Here is a 23,283-nt window from a genome sequence, read left to right as displayed (position 1 = left end):
AGCAATCTACAGATTCAATGCAATCTCTATCAAACTACCAATGGCATTTTTAACGGAACTAGAACAAAAAAGTCTTAAAATTTGTTTGGAGATACAAAAGACCCCGAATAGCCAAAGCAGTCTTGAGGGAAAAAAAACGGAGCTGGAGGAATCAGAGGCCCTGACTTCAGACTATACTACAAAGTTACGGTAATCAAGACAATATGGTACTGGCACAAAAACAGAAATATAGATCAATGGAAGAAGACAGAAAGCCCAGAGATAAACCCACACACCTATGGTCAACTAATCTATGACAAAGGAGGCAAGGATATACAATGGAGAAAAGACAGTCTCCTCAATAAGTGGTGCTGGGAAAACTGGACAGCTACATGTAAAAGAATGAAATTAGAACACTCCCTAACAGCATACACAAAAATAAACTCCAAATGGATTAGAGACCTAAATGTGAGGCCGGATACTATAAAACTCTTAGAGGAAAACATAGGAAGAACACTCTTTGACATAAATCACAGCAAGATCTTTTTTGATCCACCTCCTAGAGTAATGGAAATAAAAACAAAAATAAACAGATGGGATCTAATGAAACTTAAAAGCTTTTGCACAGCAAAGGAAACCATAAACAAGACAAAAAGACAACCCTCAGAATGGGAGAAAATATTTGCAAACAAATCAACAGACAAAGGATTAATCTCCAAAATATATAAACAGCTCATACAGCTCAATATTAAAAAAACAAACAACCCAATCCAAAAATGGGCAGAATACCTAAATAGACATTTCTCCAAAAAAGACATACAGGGCTTCCCTGGTGGCACAGTGGTAGAGAGTCCGCCTGCCGGTGCAGGGGATGTGGGTTCGTGCCCCGGTTCAGGAGGATCCCACATGCCGCGGAGCGGCTGGGCCCGTGAGCCATGGCCGCTGAGCCTGCGCGTCTGGAGCCTGTGCTCCGCAGCGGGAGAGGCCACAACAGTGAGAGACCCGCGTACCACAAAAGGAAAAAAAAAAAAAATACAGGTGGCCAAGAAGCACATGAAAAGCTGCTCAACATCACTCATTATTAGAGAAATGCAAATCAAAACCACAGTGAGGTATCACCTCACACCAGTTAGAATGGGCATCATCAGAAAATCTACAAACAACAAATGCTGGAGAGGGTGTAGAGAAAAGGGAACCCTCTTGCACTGTTGGTGGGAATGTAAATTGATACAGCCATTATGGAGAACAGTATGGAGGTTCCTTAAAAAACTAAAAGTAGAACTACCATATGACCCAGCAATCCCACTACTGGGCACATATACCCAGAGAAAACCATAATTCAAAAAGACACATGCACCCCAATGTTCATTGCAGGAATATTTACAATAGCCAGGTCATGGAAGCAACCTAAATGTCCATCGACAGATGAATGGATAAAGAAGATGTGGTACATATCTACAATGGAATATTACTCAGCCATAAAAAGGAACGAAACTGGGTCATTTGTAGAGACGTGGGTGGACCCAGAGACTGTCATACAGAGTGAAGTAAGTCGGACATAGAAAAATAAATATCACATATTAACGCATATATGTGGAACATATAAAAATGGTACAGATGAACCGGTTTGCAGGGCAGAAATTGAGACACAGATGTAGAGAACAAATGTATGGAGACCAAGGGGGGAAAGCCACGGGGTGGTGGTGTGATGAATTGGGCGATTGGGATTGACATGTATACACTGATGTGTATAAAATGGATGACTAATAAGAACCTGTTTAAAAAAATAAATTTAATTTAATTTAAAAGTTCAAAAATTAACACTCAAGAGGAAAAAAATTTCAATGAATATTAGTTCTTTAAAAAACTAGATATGATACAATAATCAGTTTAGGGTTTGTTCAAATTTGAGAGCTTTAATTGGCCTGTGGGTGCGTTGGATGTGCTGTTAAATATTGTGCATAATTAGGGATGTGTGTGTAAACAAGATATTTCAGCATAAATTGAGTTACTCTATCAGGTAATATGTAACACTATCTAACCTTCTGCAAACTGCTCGTCTCCTTTTTTTCTGTGAATACTGTCATACAAAAACAAAAAAAGCCTCAGTACTGAGATGCAAGCAAAGTTGACATTTTGCATAATCTGTGTTCCTGCCTGTCTTTTAATATTAACTTGCTTTCTTCTCCTAACATGATATAAAAAGATGCTAGCAGACTAAAAGAAAAGAAGGAGAGGGAAAATAATATTTTATGAGGGTTTCAAATCTTATTTTAAACCAGTGAGGAAAAATAATGTACATGAGTTGTGGTTCACAAATTGATTAAGAATAATGATGTAGCCATGATAATACATCACATGATCATTTAACATGGCCCTCAACAAACTGGCCATGAACTTAATCATTTACTATAACTGTAGCCAGTCAAATAGAAACTCAGCCAAAACAAGTCTGTCTGATTATAGTCATAGTAGGAATAAGCCTTTATACCTTTTACCTTGCAGGTTACTTATTTTCTCTAACACATCCAAATAAATCATACACATGAACAATTCAACTGTAAATAATATACTGGAAAATCTTTAACCAGTAACTCTAAAAGTCAATACTAGCTTATATATGAAACATAATAAGCAATAATTCAAAGTCTTCTTGGTTACTGAAATTCTGAGAAAAGAAATTTCACTACTCAATTGCTAACGAGTAATTGAAACGTGGCAAATTGGAAGGGCTTTCAGCTGTTGGAAAGTTTGTGGTTTTCCCTATTTTTCACAAGTGTTTCCCCATAACCAGTAAGGGTCAATGTGGCCAAGAATTATTCTTCAGTGCCCAACTACAATAGTTCCCTAAAATTAAAAAGCAATGCTGGGCACTTTTAGTATCTCAGAATATAGTTCATCAAAGCTTCATCAAAACTCGTAATTTTACAGATTGAGAAACTAAGGCTGAAAAAGATAAAGAGACGTATCCAAAGTTACAAGATGGTGGCAGAGCATGACCCAGCACTGAAAACCTCGCAGGAGGTTCATGTGACTCCGGGTCAACTGCAGGGCCACCTCTCTGCCTTTATCACCACGGCCTCTCCATGTGGCCCAGGTTCAGCACAACAGAAACCAGAATCTTCTTAAATTATGATTCTCTGGGACTTCCCTGGTGGTCCAGTGGCTAAGACTCCACGCTCCCAATGCAGGGGGCCCGGGTTCAATCCCTGGTCAGGGAACTAGATCCCGTATGCCACAACTAAGAGTCCACATACTGCAACTAAAGATCCTGTGTGCCACAACTAAGACCTGACCCTGCACAGCCAAATAATAAATAAATAAATGGTTAAAAAAAAACCCAAAACACTATGATTCTCAACAACCTCAAAGTTACTGCTGTGTCTCCTAACATATTACTTATAATGTCATTAGCAGAAACTCTCACTTGGTACATGTGTTACAGCTAAAAAAGAATATCAAAACCACTTGTGATTAAATAAAACTTATGAAAACAGTATTAAGCAAACTTATTTTCTGATGTAAATTGTCTGATTTAAAGAAAAAGGAATGCATTCTTTCATCATCAACAAGAGAGAACATCTGATGTCAATTAACTCTCATCTACTTTAAAGTGAAGAATTAAACACAAAATTACCTTTGAAGGTTTCAAGTTCCTTCCTGTAGGAAAAAAAAAAGATATAAATTTATTAATCTATTCCCAATGGAAACTGCTCTTAGATTATAAAATTTTAAGTACTTCAAATGCCCAGAGTGGTATTTCTAGATGCTTACATGTCAATTATACTTCAGTGAAATTACCAGTACAATTAGCCTAAAGCTACTATTTTCAGTTTTTCTGCTATTACCCTATTAATGGCTCAAAAAAGTTCTACCAAAATTTAAACTATTAAAACACTGAAACACTTATAGACATAGAGCATTTTAATGCCAGCTAGGAACCATCTAGTATATGTAAGAATCAGTTTATAAAAGCACTGAACAATTTTCCCTCCACTGATAAATATTAAACAATAGATTTTAAAATCTTTAATTAAAAATCATCCAGAATAGGAGCAGTGTTTTCCACTTTTAAATGAAAGGGGAGAGCATATATCAAAGGATTGAAGTCCACAGATCATCCTGACACAAAAGGTCCAAGCCTCCAGGAAATCCTCTGGTTTGTAATTTTGTCAGTGTCAATTAGCGATGCTGAAACACAGTTTCCTGGGGAAATGTAAAGCCAGGGAAAATAGATGAACAATCATATAACAAAACATTAAAAAAAATAAATCTATTTATTTATTCATTCATTCATTCATTTATTTCTGGCTGTGTTGGGTCTTTGTTGCTGCGCATGAGCTTTCTCTAGCTGGGGCAAGTGGGGGCTACTCTTCGTTGTGGTGTGCAGGCTTCTCACTGCAGTGGCTTCTCTTGTTACAGAGCATGGGCTCTAGGCATGCGGGCTTCAGTAATTGTGGCATGCAGGCTCAGTAGTTGTGGCTCACAGGCTCTAGGCATGCGGGCTTCAGTAGTTGTGGCTTGCGGGCTTAGTTGCTCCACGGCATGTGGGAATCTTCCCGGACTAGGGCTCGAAACCGTGTCCCCTGCATTGGCAGGCGGCTTCTAAACCACTGTGCCACCAGGGAAGTCCCCATAATACAAAACTTTTTTTTTTTTTTTTTTGCGGTATGCGGGCCTCTCACTGTTGTGGCCTCTCCCGTTGCGGAGCACAGGCTCCGGACGCGCAGGCTCAGAGGCCATGGCTCATGGGCCCAGCCGCTCCGCGGCATGTGGGATCTTCCCGGACAGGGGCACAAACCTGTGTCCCCTGCATCGGCAGGTGGACTCTCAACCACCACGCCACCAGGGAAGCCCAATACAAAACATTTTTGACAAAGAAGTCAAAAGCAAGTTTTTTTCATGTTTTCCTTCATAATTTTGTAATTATATTTTTCTCATTATCAGTACTAATAATTTTGAGGAGGCAAATTCATTTAGTAAAGGTTTGTTATCCCACTCAAAATATGAGACATTTATTTTTTATTTGCATGTACATTTTACTAAAAATCTAGAGCTATTTTAGATTCTCAAATCAGTATTCCACACTGCTAATTGCAATACCCTTCATGTTCCAAAACAGTTGACTACAGTGAACAGCTGGCTGGTGGAACTGGCAAGGGGCCACTGAAAAGCCAATATTCTTGTAACAGCCAAGTGAAGGTTCTTAAATCAGAAGGTCATCTCACCCCTTTTTTTTCTCAAAATACCAACTCATGATAATATTGCCCCAGCACCAGAGTTCATTAACTAAGAAAAAAAGAATGTTATTTTCAACCCTATCATTTAAAAACAAAGAGTGCAATTGTTTCCCTTGAGCCAATAGCCCAGCTTCATCCTTAAAAGACTAGGTACAAAGGAAACATGCCTAAAACCCACTTTATACTCCACTAATGGGGTGAAAGCCAGAATAGGCCTAGCGGAAAGGCAACATGTATCGTAAGAGAACATCCTGAAGAGACACCTTCAATCTACTTCTTCCTGATGCCCTCGTGTGAGCAATCCCCTAAGGCCACCAAGGGGTGGACAAGATGACGGAACACTCAGTTCAGTATTTTAAGAAGTAATTCTTTTCTCTCTGATTACAGTCTTTAGATAGTGTCTGCCCTCCTTCTTTCAGAACATGCAGCAGTAAACAAAATTTCAAAAAAGCACCTCCTGTTTTAAAAAGGTGAAACTTGGAGTAATGATTTCAGACACTGTTTTTCCCTTACTCTCGCCCTGCATACTAAAAACCATAAAGTGAAGAATCCAGTGTCTACTTTATTAATGAGTCACTGATTGCCCAACTGAGGGAAGCTTTCATGTGGAAGGGAAGCTTACCATGCCCACCTTCCAACCTTCTGGCTGCCTCATCAAAGCAATGGAAAGCTGCTATGAGAAAAGAGGAAAGGTGAGCAGGGTGCTCTCCCTAGACCTCTGTTTACAGACTGTCATGACCCACGGCAGTTCATGAAACTTCCTTTCAGGAAGTAATCCACTCCTGTACCCAGTTCCTAAAAAAGAAGACTGGCTGAGGTAGTGGTGGTACAGATAACGGTAGTTTCAGGTAAAAATCAGTACTACAGAACTTTTAAAGAACTGATAAAGGAAATCAGTAGCACTGAAAGCCCTGAAGTGTTGTAATTTTTAGGGCAAACTCCACAACGTCAGAGGTAACAGCATCTGGAAATACAGAAGATATAAGAGAAGGGAGGGAAAGGCACGTCAAGCAGAGGTAACGGTGAAAGTGAAGCCGTGGAGGCTGAACGGTGTGGGTTATCTTTAGGAAGGAACAAATAATTCAGAACAGCAGCTGAACAAAGGGAAAGTAGTGGGAGATGAGGCTAAAGAGGTAGAGATTCTGAGGCTAAAAGGATTTGGCTTTATTTTTAGCAGGAGCATAACTTGAGCCAATCTGTGCTTTGGGAAGAACATTCTAGCTGTGATGGATAGATGTACTAACAAGGGGGAGAATAAAGCAGGGAGCACTCAGGAAACTATTAGAAGAGTTTGAAGAAGAGCTAATTAGTGCCTGGAAAGGGCAACATAAGTGGCAATGGCAATGAAGAGAGGAAGTCCAATTTGAAAAACGCCATGGAGAAGACTCAACAGACCATGGCAACTGATGACATGGGCATATAAGTACATAACCATGAGAGTTCTAGTCTGGATCACTGGAAGGAAAGGGAATTCGTTAACAGAAAACTTAGGAAGAGGAGCAGATTTTGGAGGGCAGTGCATGAGTTCAGTTTGGAACTTAATGAAATAATCTGGAAGGTAGGAAACCTAAGGCTGGTGATGCTGAAAGACATGACTCCCATCCCCTGAAACCCACTCAGGGATTCAGCTCCCCCACTGCCCGTTCAGTCCTGAACCTACTCCAGCTTGGCTTCCAGACCCCACCACTGCACAGTGAGGGTCACCAGCAATCACCAAGCTGCCGAAGGCAATGCTCACTCTCAGTTTTCATCCGAATCCCTCAGCAGAATTTGATTCCTTGAGAAAGTTTTCTCTAGTTTTTCTCCTTCTCCCTCAGCTCCTCCTGCTACTTCTCTACCCCCTCCAGACCACTAGATGCTGGAGCTCTGCCAGCCTGGTCCTGGGCCCTCTGCATAACTTACATTCTCTCACAAGGCAATTCATTCAGCTATGCAGCCTTAAATACCATCCACATACTGACTTCCTGATTTATACTTCCTGTCTTGATCTCTTCTTTGAGCTCCAGAAGCAAATGCAACTGCCTATTTGAGAGCTCTGCTCAAAGTGGAGCAGGCTTCCCAACAATACCTGTAAGAGAGCCTGTTTGGGCTTCCCTGGTGGCACAGTGGTTAAGAATCCATCTGCCAATGCAGGGGACACAGGTTCGAGCCCTGGTCTGGAAAGATCCCACAAGCCGCGGAGCAACTAAGCCCATGTGCCACAACTACTAAGCCTGTGCTCTAGAGCCCGCGAGCCACAACTACTGAGCCCACGTGCCACAACTGCTGAAGCCCGTGCACCTAGAGCCCCTGCTCCGCAACAAGAGAAGCCACCGCAATGAGAAGCCCGCACACCGCAACAAAGAGTAGACCCTGCTCACCGCAACTAGAGAAAGCCCGCGCACAGCAACGAAGACCCAATGGCAGCCAAAAATAAATAAATTAAAAAAAAAAAAGAGCCTGTTCTTCCTTCAGTCTCCCTCATTTCAACTCATGCCATTACCAAGTTCCTCAAGCTTTGGTTTATCCATCTCCCTCCTTCGCCACATCTAATCCATCAATATATCCTATTAATTCTATCTCAAAACATATCCTGAATCCATTTTTCCCCATTGTCACTACTGTCATGATGATAAATATCGTGCCTTGGATAAATATTCATTTTCTCATACTGAATGTAATCTTTGATCATTCATTTAACAAAAAATGTACTGAGCCTTAGACACTAGGAATAATGTTAGGAATAGCAGTAGGAATAATGCTCAGGTTGGGTTCTACACGTTCCATAACCTCAAGGAACTTTAGTGAGAGGAGACCGAAGTAAAGCAACAGTTAGAAACTGACGTCATAGATTAGTGCTCTGACAATGCCAGCCATGCTGAGGATTTTCTAGGAATACAGAGGAGGGAGCAACTCACACACTGTGGGTTGCCGGGAAAGGCTTCCTGGAGGAGCCAGGATTGAACTGAGTTTTGAGGGAAAGTATAACTGATGATGACAGGTAAGACTGATTGAAAACATGGCAGATGCTTCACTCTTGACCATTATTACATCATACTCGCAGCTAACCAAATGAAAAAGCATAGGTGACCAGGAGTTCTAAGTTCTGGCTACTCAGCAAACTCTTATCCAAGTTCACCTTTTCCATGAAGATATCCTTCACACTCAAATGGCAATCTCCCCTTACCTCAACTCCTATAGCACTCAGGTCCATCAGTTTTATAACACCTGGTGCACTGCCTTGTAATGCAGTGATCTCCATGCAGGTATCATCTCTACAATTACACTGCAGAGATCCCGCAGTGCAGAGATCATGTCTCATCCGCCCTGATCACACATGTGCACAGAGTCAGACACAACAGATGCTCAGCAAGTCATGATTATCAAGTACTGTGGCTGCAGAATGACCAAGAATACATGCTTCTTCAAAGAAGCTTTTGCTATGACTTGGGAGGATTTTATTCTTTATAAAGAAGTTTGACCACATAGTCTCTCATCTGATAACAGTGTGTTTGCCTCTTGCAATTTCAAAAATCTGAGTTTCTTCTTTTTCAAAGTTTAATAATATTTTCAGAAGATCAAATAAGAAGAATTGAAATGCCTTCCTTTAGGTTTTACCATATTTTAAATTGTACTCAATTCAGCAAAGGCCGTCACAAAATTTAGCATAACCCTGAAACTAAAACATTCACCAAATAACACCAGACTCAAAAATCTATTATTTCCAAAGGGCGAAACTGCTATTTAATCATTTTCTCTACAGGGGTTGAGTTATGAGGGCAGGAAAAAAAAGAAAGAAAAAAGCATCACATTAATAACTAAATCTATGTAGTGTTGCAAGAAGTATATTAAATCTGTATACGTATAGAAATCAACTAAATCAGACCCACAGATGCAAACTTAATAGATTGGAACCACTGGATAAATGTCTCCATAAACACAATCATCTCACAGATGGAAGCACACTTTCTCTAAACACTAAACTGCTTCCCCAGGACAAATCCATGATAAAAACCGAACACAATGATTCTCTATGGCAAAATACCACATTCAAAATGTGAAGTGCAAAATCAACTCTCACATTTTTCTTCGTATTTGAAAATGTTTAGGGGAAATTTTTTTAAAAGTACGATCAGCAATACCTTCTGTATTGAACACAGTAGAAGAGCGTCCCTTTGTTATGGCTGATGGACAGGAAAATTCACAGGAAAGATCTTACAGGACCTCTTTCACAAAAGACCGGCTACTGTTCACTATTACCCAATCTTTTGTTTCTTAGCATTCTACAGTTATGAAAATGTGTACCCTTATGCACTTGGTGAGTTTGTGATTAAGAGGGCAGAAAGTGGATGAAGGTGGGGCTGGGGGAGAGCTGGCATACCTGCTTGAGGTAATTTTCACAAAACTGTATCTTAGAAGTCCCTGCTGTCATTTGCTCCTTACACAGGTACCGTGGAGGGGCATGTGTTATAGAACAAGATATTTTTAATACGTAGAATGGGAGGTGGCAACAACCAAGAACAGAACCCAAGAGAATAACAGAACTAAAGCATCTACAATGGCAACTAGACACTAACCTACAGTAGAGAAGAAAATTTAGGATATGAGTGTTATAGAAGTAAAAAAAAGGACAGTTTCAAGAGGCCAGGTAAATAAGGACTGATGTGTCAATGGGCTTAGTTACCTAAAGACCTAAGAAGAAAAATACAGGTTAAATATTTAAAGTGCATCATGGATTTGGTCCCCATGAGTCTTAATATCACACAACCTGTATACGATCCTTCTCTAGAACAATACTTTAACTTCAGTGTGCCATGCATCTTGTCCATTCACAAGCAACCTGTTAGAATGATCTACCTTGTTGGCTATTAGATATTCTTGTATTTCTACAAATATTCCTCAGCTTTGTTCTGGGATACAGTTAACTTATTTGGAAACAGTTTGATCTTTTTGATGCTTGATTTTATGATTAGTTAAGGTCTGGAACAGGGCTCAGTCAAGGGCTAACTGTACCCCTGCTGAAGGACACGCTCCTGCGTGCTCTGCCTGGTACCCCAGGAATTCTAAGCTTCCTCAGTCTGGCCGCTGGGCTCAGGCACAGTGTGAGGATGTGAGCACCGGGCACTGCTAACCGACCCTTTTGGATGATATTCTCCTCCTGCCTCAGGTGGTTTCCTCACATGAATTACCGGTCCTCTGCTGAATATTCAGGGGAGTTTTCTGCAGATTTTTGGCATCCTCTCTCCCTGGTACTGTGTCCTGTAAATTCTGGCTGCCTTGGGTCCCCAGGCGCTCAGCTGTTCTTCAGTTCAGAGAGTCTGCCAGGCTCTACCTGGGCCCCTCCCTGCACTTAGCCTGGAAACGCTCAAGGCAGGATGCTGGGGAAACCACAGGGCTCGTTCCACCTGTTTCCTATCGATCAAGGAGATCACTTCTCGTCTTTGCCCAATGTCTTCCAAAGTGTTATTTCATTTATTTTGTCTGTTTTTTGGCTGCATCAGGTGGGAGAGTAAGTCTGGTCCCTGTTATTCCAGCTTGGGAGGATCCTTTCTGTAAAAGCACTGCCTGAAGGAAAGCTCTCCTGATCTACTTTCCATTCAGCACCCAAACGGATCTCCATGCAGAACCTCGGGAGCTAGTTATTGCCTTTCTGCCTATCTCTGTTGGACCTTCTTCTCTGTTGTTCACCTTGGAGAATGCCACTGGTTTCTTCTGTTCTATTCTCAGCAAAGCCAGGCCTGTGGCATGTCTCCCAGGCACACCATCCTCAACTCTCTGAAACGGAAGAACAGGTCAGACCCGTGGCCCACAGCCTGTCTAGTGGACAGTCAGTTCTTGAAGCTCAGGAGTTTGGTGGGTTATTCTCTAGAACATAAGCTGGTCAAACACTACTAAAGATAACATCTCAAATAAATCTGTTATGCTTTGCTTTAAAGATTTTCTAAACTTAGTCTACAGTCCACATTAACATAAAAATAAAACACAAAGAAGAGCATAGTTCCCTAGCATTAGCTGTAATACATAAAGCAAAAGGAATAATGACTTTCTCAAAATATGCCTGGGCACTGAATCTTATCAACAGAAGCAGTGCCCCCCACTCACAGGAGAGAGTTTCTAAGAGATGACAATTAAGTTTCAAAGTCTAAATGAATCAGTGAAAAATGCTTCTAGAGTTTAGTATGCCCCAAAGCAGATTTCAAGTCCAATGGAAGACGGTGTTAAAATTATGAGTCATTTATAATTAAGCTGAAATACTAAAATCACACTGTTCTTCAAGATGTAGCTATTTTCAGAGAAATTCTGATGGTATGCTGCATATTGAAGGGGAAAACAAAGGATCCAAAAGTCTGGAAGTAAGAAATATTTTAATTAAATCACTCACATATAACTTTAACTAAATTATTATGAAAGAATCTCAATAATCATTCTAAGGAATATTATGGTGGTACTGAAAAGATGACAACTTTAGAAAGCTGAATTTCTTTTTAGCTCCACTTCATTCTTCTAAATGTATCTGTTGCTCCTCTGCTTGGAAGGGTGTCATCCTCCATCCCTGTGTGGCTGCCTCCTTACTCAGGTCTCAGCTCTCACGTGTCCTCCAGGAAGGGCCTTCCCTGCTCACCCCAGCGAAGCAACCCTCCCCACCTCTATAATGTTATTCTGTTTTATTTTCTTCAATATAATTGTCTGAAATTATCCTTTTTTTAAATCATGTACAGGGACTTCCCTGGCGGTCCAGCGGCCAGGACTCCGCACTCCCAATGCAGGGGGGCCCAGGTTCGATCCCTGGTCAGGGAACTAGATCCCACGTGCCACAACTAAGACCCAGCACAGCCAAACAACCCAACAAATAAGTAAGTTAAAAATAAATAAAATCATGTACACATTTATCATCTATTTCTCCCCACACCCATGACTACAAATGCTAGCTGACTCCCGAATCTCAAGTCCATTTCTCTAACTGCTAGCTAGACAATGTAAATGGTCTTAGGTTCTTTATTTTGGCTCATATATTCAATATTAACGCTTCTTACTTGATGAAAAATGTATTCCCTATTGGTTATGAAAACCTATGCAAGGCATCTAGGAGTTACAGTTGTATGGCTAACTCATCTTCTGAACCATATGACAACCTAACTACTGGTACCAGTACTTGTCTTTGCCTACAGCCATATTTCATCCACTATACCATGTTTTACTATTGATCAAGGCAGTGTCTATTCCTGCCCATAAAAGCTATCAGTAATAGCAATATCACTTTATATGCAGAAGAGTTATTAGAAAAGCTATTTATGGGTATCTTTCCCCTACAATTATACAGTTGCTTATATGTCACTTTCATTAGATAACCAGCTGAAGTAGGATGTCCTTTTTCAGTGCAGAAATACTTAGGTTAAACCATCTATTCAAATGTTTTTCAAGGGTAGATACACCCCTAGGAGTGTTCTGAAGCTCTATGTTTCCCTCTGCCCACACTGAGAATCTGCCATAGTAAGCCACATTACTGTTGGGATGGCTCACATCCCTCCTTTCACAGGAGGCAGGAATTTATTCTGTGCCGGGGACTTCTATCAAATATATGACAAAATATCGTATATCCGTTCTCAACTACAGATGCGCTGATATCAACATCTGGGATGGATTCCACTTATTCCAATGCAACAGTCAAAAAAAAGAAGACCCTGGCCTTGATGCTGGCCCCTAAGCAGTAACACAATTTCATGTAACTCAATCTCCTCCCCAGCTCCAACAATCGCTGCCTGCCCGCTCCCCAGTCTCTGATGGGAGCAGAATGAGAAAGTGCATCGGAGCCTATCAGACACGATTAGCACTGGAGGTGTGTGAGAAATTATCCTTCATTCTCCCACTCTCTCCATCCCCATCTAGTTGTCTGACCCAGAGTTTCCGGAAAGCTACAGAGTGGGTACACTGTAATACACACACACACACCCCCAAGCTTTGTATTACACATTATCTTCTTCAGAGCAAGAAAAGAAAAATCATTAGTTTAGTTTGTAGGGCCCCTTGTTAAAGAGGAAAGAGGCTTATTTCTAAGAAACTCTTCCCTTGTGGACCACATAATAAAATGTTTAATTTGGGGTCTTTGAAAGTTTTTCAAATGGTGTAATATAGGATATCAAGTCACAGAATTTTAATATGTATTAGAGATGAATTGGTTCTGTAAGCAAGTAAGTTGTGAAATGCTGAGTCAAATTTCTCTACTATAGGAATTCTCAGAACCCTTAATAAACTGACATGTACTACAAAGTTCCATGAGGCAAATACAGGGTAAAGTGTTTCTGGAACTTATTTGATCATGGAATGTCAGTGGCTACCTTCTCAGTCCACTGTTCCTGTAAAACACTTCAGGGAATGTTGTAGCTAATAAAAAATTTCTAAATTCAATTTTTATGTTTATCAAAATAGTACATGTACATTCCTTAAGTCAAACAGTACCCACAAGGATTTATGATGAAGCAGATTAGTTCCTCAGCTCAGTTCTCCCCACCTTTCTGTCCTGCTTTTCACAAGCAGCTACATTCAACTCTTCTAGAGATTTCTTCCGGTATTTACCTCCATTATTTCTAAATAATATGCCAATGCATATATTTATTCACTTTTTTCCATTTACTGACACTAGCCTTCATAATATTCCCAGTTTTGATAACCTCTGGATTGAATAAAAGTAAGAAGAAGCTTAAAATGTAAATAAGACATCTCTGAATAGTAAATATTCTACATAATTTATTATTGGAAATATATTTTTTGATCTACATTTGATTGAATAAAACTACTTCATTCTCAGTGTTGTCAACTCAAATTATTTACACTACAACTGATTGTTAATCAGCCATATATGTGTGTGTGTTGTGTGGGTGTATGTGTATTAACTAAACAAATTGATTCCAAAAGGTTTCTTTGAAGAAGATAGTTCATCCTTTTATATGCTGAATAAAATAAGTTAAGAATTTCAGGAAGACCATGCATATACAGTCAACTAATATTTGACAAGGGAGCCAAGAATACTCAATGGAGCAAAAACAGTCTCTTCGAGAAATGGTGCTGGGAAAATTGAATATTCAGGTGTAAAGACCCCTATCTTACACCACTCACAAAAATGAGCTCAAAATGGATTAAAGACTTAAATATAAGACCCAAAACAATAAAATTTCTAGAGGAAAACAGGGAAAAAAGGCTCCTTATTATGGGTCTTGGCAATGATTTTTTGGATATGATACACCTAAAGCACAAGCAACAAAATAACAAATAAACAAGTGGGACGACATCAAACTAAAAAGCTTCCGCACAGAGAAAGAAATGACCAACAAAATGAAAAGACAACCTATAGAATGGGAAAAAATATCTGCCCATCATAAATCTGGTAAGGGATGAAGGTGAATTGGATGAAAGGAGTCAAAAGGCACAAACTTCCAGTTAGAAGATAAATAAGTACTAGGGATGTAATGTACAACATTACGATGACAGTTAACACTGCTGTGTGGTATAAATGAAAGTTGCTAACAGAGTAGATCCTAAGAGTTCTCATCATAAGTAAATCCCCCCCACCCTTTTTTTGTATCTAAATGAGATGATGGATGTTGACTAAACTTTTTGTGGTACTCAATTTACAATGTATGTAAGTCAAGTCATGATGTTGTACACCTTAAACTTATACAGTGCTGCATATAAATTACATCTCAACAAAACTGGGAAAGAGTTTCGGAAAGATTACAGTTTATATCGATAAACAGAATTAAGCAATGTTTCATAGTCAGTATTTCCACTATTTGTATTTAGAAAGGCAAGTTAACTAGAACTGAGAATCACCAACGATTCTGTAAGCTAAATGGACCAGCTTTTATTTGGCCCTTTTAACAAAACTCTCCCTTATCTTCCATAACCCTGCAGGAAAGTATATCATTATCTCTATTTTACAGATAAGAAAGCCAAAGATAGGTCATTTGCAAAAGGTCATATAGGTAGGAAGTGCCAGAGAAGAAAATCAAGCTTAGGTTTTCAAGGACTTTTCACAATAACCAAAACAAATCATATTACTGTTAACTATTGTGAATTAAATCAGTACTTATCATTTCAGGATAAAAATACGATTTCAAGCTAAGTCACAAGTCTAATGTCTTATTAGACAATCAGATGCAAAATATTTTGGCATTTATTAATAAATATTTATTTTATGAAGATGCTATGAGTAACCATTAACAAATATCTACATATATAATTTTTTTCAAAGTCTTGGAAGGTCCATCAAAGTACTAGTTAATTTAAATTTCCCACCTTTGGTATTTCTCACTGAAACTGTTAGGTTTAAAACCTATTATGACATCTTACATTAATCTCATGCAGTCCTTGAGAAATAAAGTAAATTTTATAATTTTTTAAAATTTGGCCTATCAGAACATGAAAAATTTACCATTATTTTACCTATAGATTTCAAGCTACTGATTATGAACTGGTAGTCCTCAACTGGCACTCTATTTTTTCCTACATTATTTGAGAGTAACAGGTGCTATCAACAAATCTGTTTATCATATCTAAATTTACTAAAGTTATGTAATTTTTTAAGAAGTCTTTCAAATGCTTGTCAAGAAAAGCTTAACAACAGGATAAAGTATAAAGGAAAGTGAACAGCTTGCCCAAGAGCAAAGAATTAGTTGAAGCCAGGACTTGGGTCTTCTGACTAATGACAGTGCTCTTTCTACTACACAATTCCTCTAAATACCTCTAAAATGATATTTCAATTATGTGAAACATGCTAAGACTTGTCCAGTACACTTTGGCTTTTACTCAAATTAAAGGTGAGGCTGTTTTCCAAACATGAAGTTGATTTTCATTTTGTAACATATTATAATGTACTAATTATATATCTAATAAATCTAAGTCACTGGGTGAGAGTGAAGAAAAGAATGACAAATAAAATTTCCAAGTTCCAAATCTTATTACCCATTCCCAGTTCAGGTTAGTCTAATGAAAATAATCACTGTAATAACTACTACTGACAGAGCACACACTGCATCTGATAATGACCATCTCACTGAACCCTCACAACAACTCTAGGAAGCCGGTACAATATTATCTTCACTATAAGCTACACATGTTGAGGCTAAGAGATTCAATAACTTGCTGAAGGTCTCACAGACAACATGTGACAAAGCTGCGCCCCTTTCCACAGCCTGAGCTTAGGTTCCTTTTCCTCCTGCTCTAAATAAAAGAGAAGAAAAGGGGAAAAAGCAGCGCAGGATCTGCCACTTGGAGAAAATGAGGTCGGGGGTTCTACTTGATTGGGAAGCTCTGCCCATTGCACTTCTCCCCTCCACCATCTATCCCAGCCTTAGCTTTCCAGAACTCATCTTCAATAAAACAGCAACAGATAGTGGTACCAAAAAAAAAAAAAAAAAATCATGTTTTGGAAAGCTTATTAAATAGATTTACCTGACACCTTTGTCTTTTATCAGTCCAAACTTATAAACAGTAGCATGTAAAGTACTGTGGAAAACTTTGAGACTGAAAATGAATATCATGGTCAATTTTTCAAACTCACCTCTTATTTTTCTTGTAATTTTCCAGGTGTTGGGACTGCATATGTTTGTATCTTTCTAATTCACACTGTCCACATAAATCCTCCAGATTCAGCAGGTGGTTTTCTACCTCCTCAAAACTAGCCTCTAAATGAGCTGAAAGTATATAAGGTCAAAAGAAGAAACAAACGTCAAAAATCAGAATCCTTGATCATGGAGAAAAGAAAAAGTGTCCAAAAGTTAAAAGTCTGAACTGTTGAGACTGTTCTGCATTTATCTAATATTTTTATTAAACTTTCTTGAAGCAAAATAAAATGCACTAACAAAACATACTTCAAATTATCTTTTTTGAGTATATTTTTCTAACTCGAACATTTTTAAGACAGAACTTTCCAGAATACTTTAAATACTTTATCAACACATAGTAAATCAACTATACTTCAATTAAAAAAATACTTTATTAACCAGGATGAGGAAACAGAGTATCCTGATTAATCTAATGTATGATATCCTAATGATCCCATATACCACACACGAAGAGTCAATTTTCATATGCGAATATAGCAACGTATAATTAACACGTTATACCAAACACAATTTAATATCTGAGATTCCTAGTTACTTTAGCATTTGTTTTGCCTTGCACAGGATATATATACATCTCCAAGGCACTGCACAGATGTACAAGCACTCAGGAAGCAGTGCTCACTGTCCACTGGTCTTTCAACAACTCAACTTTGCCTCTAGGCCACAGAGCTTTGCAGCTTCATTGGAACATGGAGATAATCTATGTCAAATCCTTCATTTAAAAGATTCAAGCCAAAGCCTGCAGAAATTATTTCAGAGCTCTGCCCAAGGTCACCTAGCTAGTGAAGAGCAGTCAGGAATCAAAACTGAGTCCCTCTTACATAAAATGATTTCCAGTTGATAGATGTGTAAGTAAACCAAGACTTCATAGTTATAAGGGTGAGGACTGGTTGTTTTCTCAGACAACAGAAAAGTTTCAGAGGTCAAAGATTTTAGAACTCAAACAGCATGAGGGCCATTTACCAAATACTCACCACATGGGCCGGACACTGGGGTACAAAGATGAAAAAGATAGTCCTTGCGCTCAAAGAACTTAAAGTAGAGGGCAGGCATACTTCAGTGACAACACTGCCTGACAGAGCTTGGCTTGAGGTGCTGTGAAAACTCAAAGGAGAGGCATCTAACAGAGATGAGGGAGACCGAGACTCAGCAAGAAATGTGACTCCCACGTCTGGAAGTCACAGCCGTCCGAAGGAAGGGGCCTCGAGGAAGGAGCAAGCTGGCTGTGAAGCTTTCCAGCCTTGGTTTCATTCAGAAAGCTACGATACAAGGATGGTGTGTCTAATCCCTTCCCTTGTCCACTAGATTGTCACGTGACTTTCTAAATTAGCTTCTGTAGCACTTACATTAAGTGCAAATTCCCTAAATTTCAACTTGCAGTTTTAGGTTTATTAAGATACATATTTTGTCTGTTTTTAATTGATCTGCTTGATCTGGAGATCTATTAATCCAGAAGCATTCACATTTTCTAATACCCTAAATTTTAACTCTACTAAATATCTATGCTTATAAAAACTCCCGCTTTTATTTGGTAGAGTCTAGGGCTTAAAGACATGGATTTGGGGGGAAAATAAAATTTTCCTGAAAAGTTAAAATGTGATGACAAGTAGTTTAGCATTCCTCTTCAAAGACGTTTTAGGTAATGATTTTTATCATATTGATCTATCACTGTAGATCACGGCAAGTCTGGAAAAGACTGATAATGCAGTTCATAACGGTTTGGAATCTATCTTCAGGGGTAACATATAAGAGCTAATATATGTGACTATGGAAAGAAAGCCTAACCAGAAACAGTGTGCAAAATCTAAGTTTTAATCAATGAAAAATTATATCTAAGATTTTAATAATGTCATAAATGGTACATAAGGAGTTTATGTGGCGGGAAACAGGCAAAATGATCCTATTATGTTAGCTGCTATTTAGATTATTTTTTGCTATTATATTAAATGGAAAAATGACTAGCAGCCTCAGCCTGGGAGTTCGTGTTACTGGCCCTGAAGAAGCAATGTTCAGCTCATTCTAATAGCTAATAGGATTATTTAAAGGCTATTTCACTTTGATAAGTGATAAGAACTAGAATAATTACATTTACTATGGAATCCATTCAGCTCTAAGCTACTTGGTTCCTTTAGCATCACGCATGTTATCCTTAGCATACAGGGGGCTGGATAACAGTGAGGCTTTGATATGTAGGCCAACAGCGTCATGTTCCCGTGCTGAATGGCAAACTGAGATTTAAAATGCTCGGGAGAGTCAGTGGTCACTGTATGGCTGCTGCCAAACTCGTATTTATGTCCTCCCCTTTAAAAGTTGTGGCCAGGGACCCTCACTCCCTGGCCACAGCCTACTTTTCCAACCTCACTACCACTCTCCTTCAGGACTGCTCACCACTCCGAGGAGGGTCCTGTGTGTGCCTCTGCCTCTCCCGAGAGGTCTCTGCTTGCCTCCCTGCCCTGCATCTCCCTGGCAGGTTCAAGTCGGAGCCCGCCCTCCCTCCAGCCTGCAGGGCTCTCTCCCCTCTTCTGTGCTTCCATAGACCTATGAGCCCTGCCCAGGACTTATACTCTGACATTCTACCACAAGTTGTGTACTCTTACCTCTCTCAGGCATCTGTGAATGTCTTAAGCATAAAGACTGTATCTTTGCATCTTTGTATCCCCTAAAACCTAGTCGGCTGAATTCAATTAAAAAGGGTTTCTGGAGACAGAATGATTCTATTACTCTAAAACATAAAACAATAACCAAGAAAGCAAATCTATGATTCATGTTCATCTAATTTAAATATTAGGAGGTTATCCTAAATTTTGTAAACAAGTTAAGTTAACCATGGGCAGAGAACTTTAAAAACATTAAACAAGATGGTACTTTGTGATCAGTGTATCAAATCAGGCCCCACTACCAGTGAGTTAAAGCAGAAGAAGCAATGGAACTTTTCCATTTTAACTCTTAACGGGCTTGAAGTCAGTAATAAAATACAGAAGAATTGTATTGACGAACATAAATCTTCTTCCCTTTTTTATATTAAAAACTTTTTTAAAAAACCTCTTTAAATAATAATTATAAGCATATATATGGTATGTATTCTGAATATTTTATATTGAATTTAAACGGGCAGAAATTTAATCTCCCCATCACACCCTGCTCATCTCCGGTTAGGAAACGAGTTGCAGATATGAGTCAATCTGGTAACCAGACCTAGAATGCACGTACATAAAACACTAGCAGGCCTCTGTGGACACAAATGTACCTTTTTATAAGAAATTCCAGCCTCACCATTTTGCTCGCTGTAACAACAGCATATGTCTCATTTAGTGATCAGTGGAAAAGATGGGTGGAATTTTATTGGGAAAAGCCATTTGGGAGAGCCTGACAGCTGTGCAGGAGAGAACGTCACAAATCTCTGGGAGGAGACCATCCCAGAGGAAGAGCCACTCTGTTTGGAATTTTCCTTTGGGCCATTTGTTTCGAATACATATTATCTGTAGTGTAACCACTGACAGAAGAATGGAACAGCATGTTAAAATTCGTAATTTCACACTTAAATGAGTATTTTCTAGCAAAAATAATTAGCCTCCAGGAACAAAGAAATCTTTGACTGCAAACCCACAGGTCACAGAGGCTGGGTACTAAAGGACCCCAAGAGTCTTCAACAAATACTTTCATTACTTTTTGTGTAATAAGGTAATGATGGTATGATAATAAGGAACTTTAAGAAATGCATTAAAAGCCATCATGGAACAAATGAGATCTGTGTAGTATATACTAAAAGGTGTCGAAAGAGAGTTAATGAGTCTCTTGAAGGGTCTAATCTCAGAACGTAACCTGGACAATTAGATAATGTATTTCATGAAACCCTAAAAACTGTGACAGCCTCTCTGCTAGATGCACTCTCAAACTCTGTACAGAGAAAGCAAAACAGGTCAGATCAAAAGAAAGATGCAAGCTCAGTATAAGGCTGTCATTCTCTTACAGCACTTTGTTATCTAAGAATTAACAGAATCATCTGTTCTAGACAAAGGTAACAGTCTTTTTAAGTAGGTCATACAAAATAAACTAAGCAATAGAGATACTAAGCAATAGAGATAACTCAGAAAAGCCCTTGACATTTTAGACTTCAATATAGGAATAGGATTAGACTACCCTCTAGTGGAAGTTCAAGAGAATTCAATAAATACTTTTCAAACATATGACCAGTTTTACGATAAAATGCACAGAATAAGAAAGGGTACAGGATGTGGAGGACAATATTCCCTTTTATCCTTACACACTGTCTCTCCATGTACAGAATACTACACTGTTGTTCTCACCACGTTTCAGGCTATGGTTTTACATTCTATTTTGCAGGACAAGCTAAATTACATAACATCCATCCAAACCCTCCTATCAAAGACACTGGTTTTATAAATTTGCGAAGGCCAAAGAGACTCCCAGTAGAACGTCAGCCTCCTGGGGGCAGCTGCCCGGTCTTGTTCACTGCTGTATCCCCAGAGCCTACAAACGGCACATGGCACTCAGCAGATGCCTAATACACCAGGCACTGTGCTGAGTGCTTTACACCAATCACCTCCTTCAACCCTCCGACTACCCTACGAGACAAGTACTCTCACCCTCAATCCTGCGAGCGAACTAAAGCTTAGAGAAGTTATGAAACCTGCACGGGGTCTCACAGTTAGGAAGCTGTGGAATTGAGATCCAAATCCAGATCGGAGAGCCAGTCCAACAGCCCTTATTTTCCAATTCCCAGCATACCTTTATCATTTCTTTTTTAAATGACAGGCCTTACCAGTAATTACCTATTACACAGGCTTTTGTAAGCTGGATGGATCACACCCCATTAAAAAAAACATGAGTGGATTATCTGTTCTTACTTAATTCCTGAGGGAGCATGTAATCAGGAGTCATATTTATTAAGCCACAGGACAACACAGCTAAAAGCATCATCAAAGGTTCCAATTGTTCACATCATATTAATCCCTTATTCTTTAATAAGGGCAGACCCTCTAGAGAGCAAGGCAAGACTCAAAAGAGTTAAGTAGCCTGGGAAGTGGAGGCACTGACTGGATATGGTATTAGGTTTGACAGTGAAAGGGTAGAAAGTTCAAAGAAGCTAAAAGAATCCTAACATATAGGTCAGTTACCATTTTCTTCTAAGTTATTTTTATTTTTTTATTATTGCTTGACTAAACCTTGTAATATTATATCAAGGTATTTAGGTGACAATAAGGAGTCTTTGGAAGTTACCCCAAAAATAAAGGAATCCACAGTTTATGAGCAAGCATTTTAAAACCAATGATTCGAATACCTAAGAATGATCCATAAACTCATTAAGATGAATTCGCAAAATATATTAATGATATAGATATATATTTATACAACCTACCAGATATGGCTTCAAAATATTTTCCTGAGACAAAGGCAACAAAAGCAAAAATAAACAAATGGGCCTATATCAAATTAAAAAGCATTTGTACAGCAAAGGAAACCCTCAACAAAATGAAAAGCCAACCTCCTAAATGGGAGAAGATACTGCAAATGATATATCTGATAAAGGGTTAATATCCAAAATATATAAAGACCTCACACAACTCAATATCAAAACCAAAAACAATCTGATTAAAAAATAGGCAGATGACCTGAATAAACATTTTTCCAAGGAAGCCATACAGATGGCCAACAGATACATGAAGAGATGCTCAACACTGCTAATCATCAGGAAAATGAGAATCAAAACCACAATATCACCTCACACCTGTCGGAATAGCTATTACCAAAAAGACAGTTAATGAGTGTTGGCGACGATGTGGAAAAAAGGGAGCCCTCGTGCACTGTTGATGGGAATGTAAGTTGGTGCAGCCACTATGGAAAACAGTATGGATTCCTCAAAAAATTAAAAAGAGAACTACCATATGATCCAACAATTCTACTCCTTGGTATTTATCTGAAGACAATGAAAACACCAGTTAGGAAAGATACATACACCCCCATGTTCACTGCAACTTTAGTAAAAATAGCCCAGATATGGAAGCAACCTAAGTGTCCATCAATTGATGAATGGAAAAAGATGATATATAGATAAACACAATGGAGTATTACTCAACCATAAAAAATAATGAAATCTTGCTATTTGCAACAACATGGATAGACCTGGGGGGGGTATTATGTTACGTGAAATAAGTCAGACAGAAAAATACCATATGATTTCACCTACACATGGAATCTAAAAAACAAAACAAATAAACAAAACAGAAAAAGACTCACAGATAAAGAGAACAAACTGGTGGTTGTCAGAGGGGAGGGCAGTGGGGTAGCTGGATGAAATAAGTGAAGGGGATTAAGAGGTACAAATGTCCAGTTATAAAATAAGTTAGTCATGGGGATGTAATGCACAGCAAAAGGAGTAAGTCAATAATATTGTAATAAGTGTATTGTGGCAGATGGTTACTACACTTACAATGGTGATCAAT

The 23,283-nt window shown here is 38.9% G+C and overlaps 1 protein-coding gene across 1 annotated transcript in view; it reads right to left on the bottom strand.

The window, feature by feature from the left end:
* The window catches only part of DTNBP1 (dystrobrevin binding protein 1), a 116,254-nt gene that overhangs the window by 59,573 nt on the left and 33,398 nt on the right, over positions 1-23,283 (bottom strand). The window contains exons 6-7 of the mRNA XM_082639767.1: positions 16,756-16,888; positions 3,617-3,639 (exon numbers count right to left, since the gene is read on the bottom strand). Coding sequence (XP_082495893.1) covers positions 3,617-3,639; positions 16,756-16,888 — 156 coding nt within the window. The remainder of the gene's footprint in view (positions 1-3,616; positions 3,640-16,755; positions 16,889-23,283) is intronic.

Source organism: Mesoplodon mirus (genome assembly GCF_964341445.2).
Source record: "Mesoplodon mirus genome assembly, chromosome: 12".
In the NCBI taxonomy this organism is placed as follows: domain Eukaryota; kingdom Metazoa; phylum Chordata; class Mammalia; order Artiodactyla; family Ziphiidae; genus Mesoplodon; species Mesoplodon mirus.
This window is presented reverse-complemented; position numbering and strand designations above follow the sequence as displayed.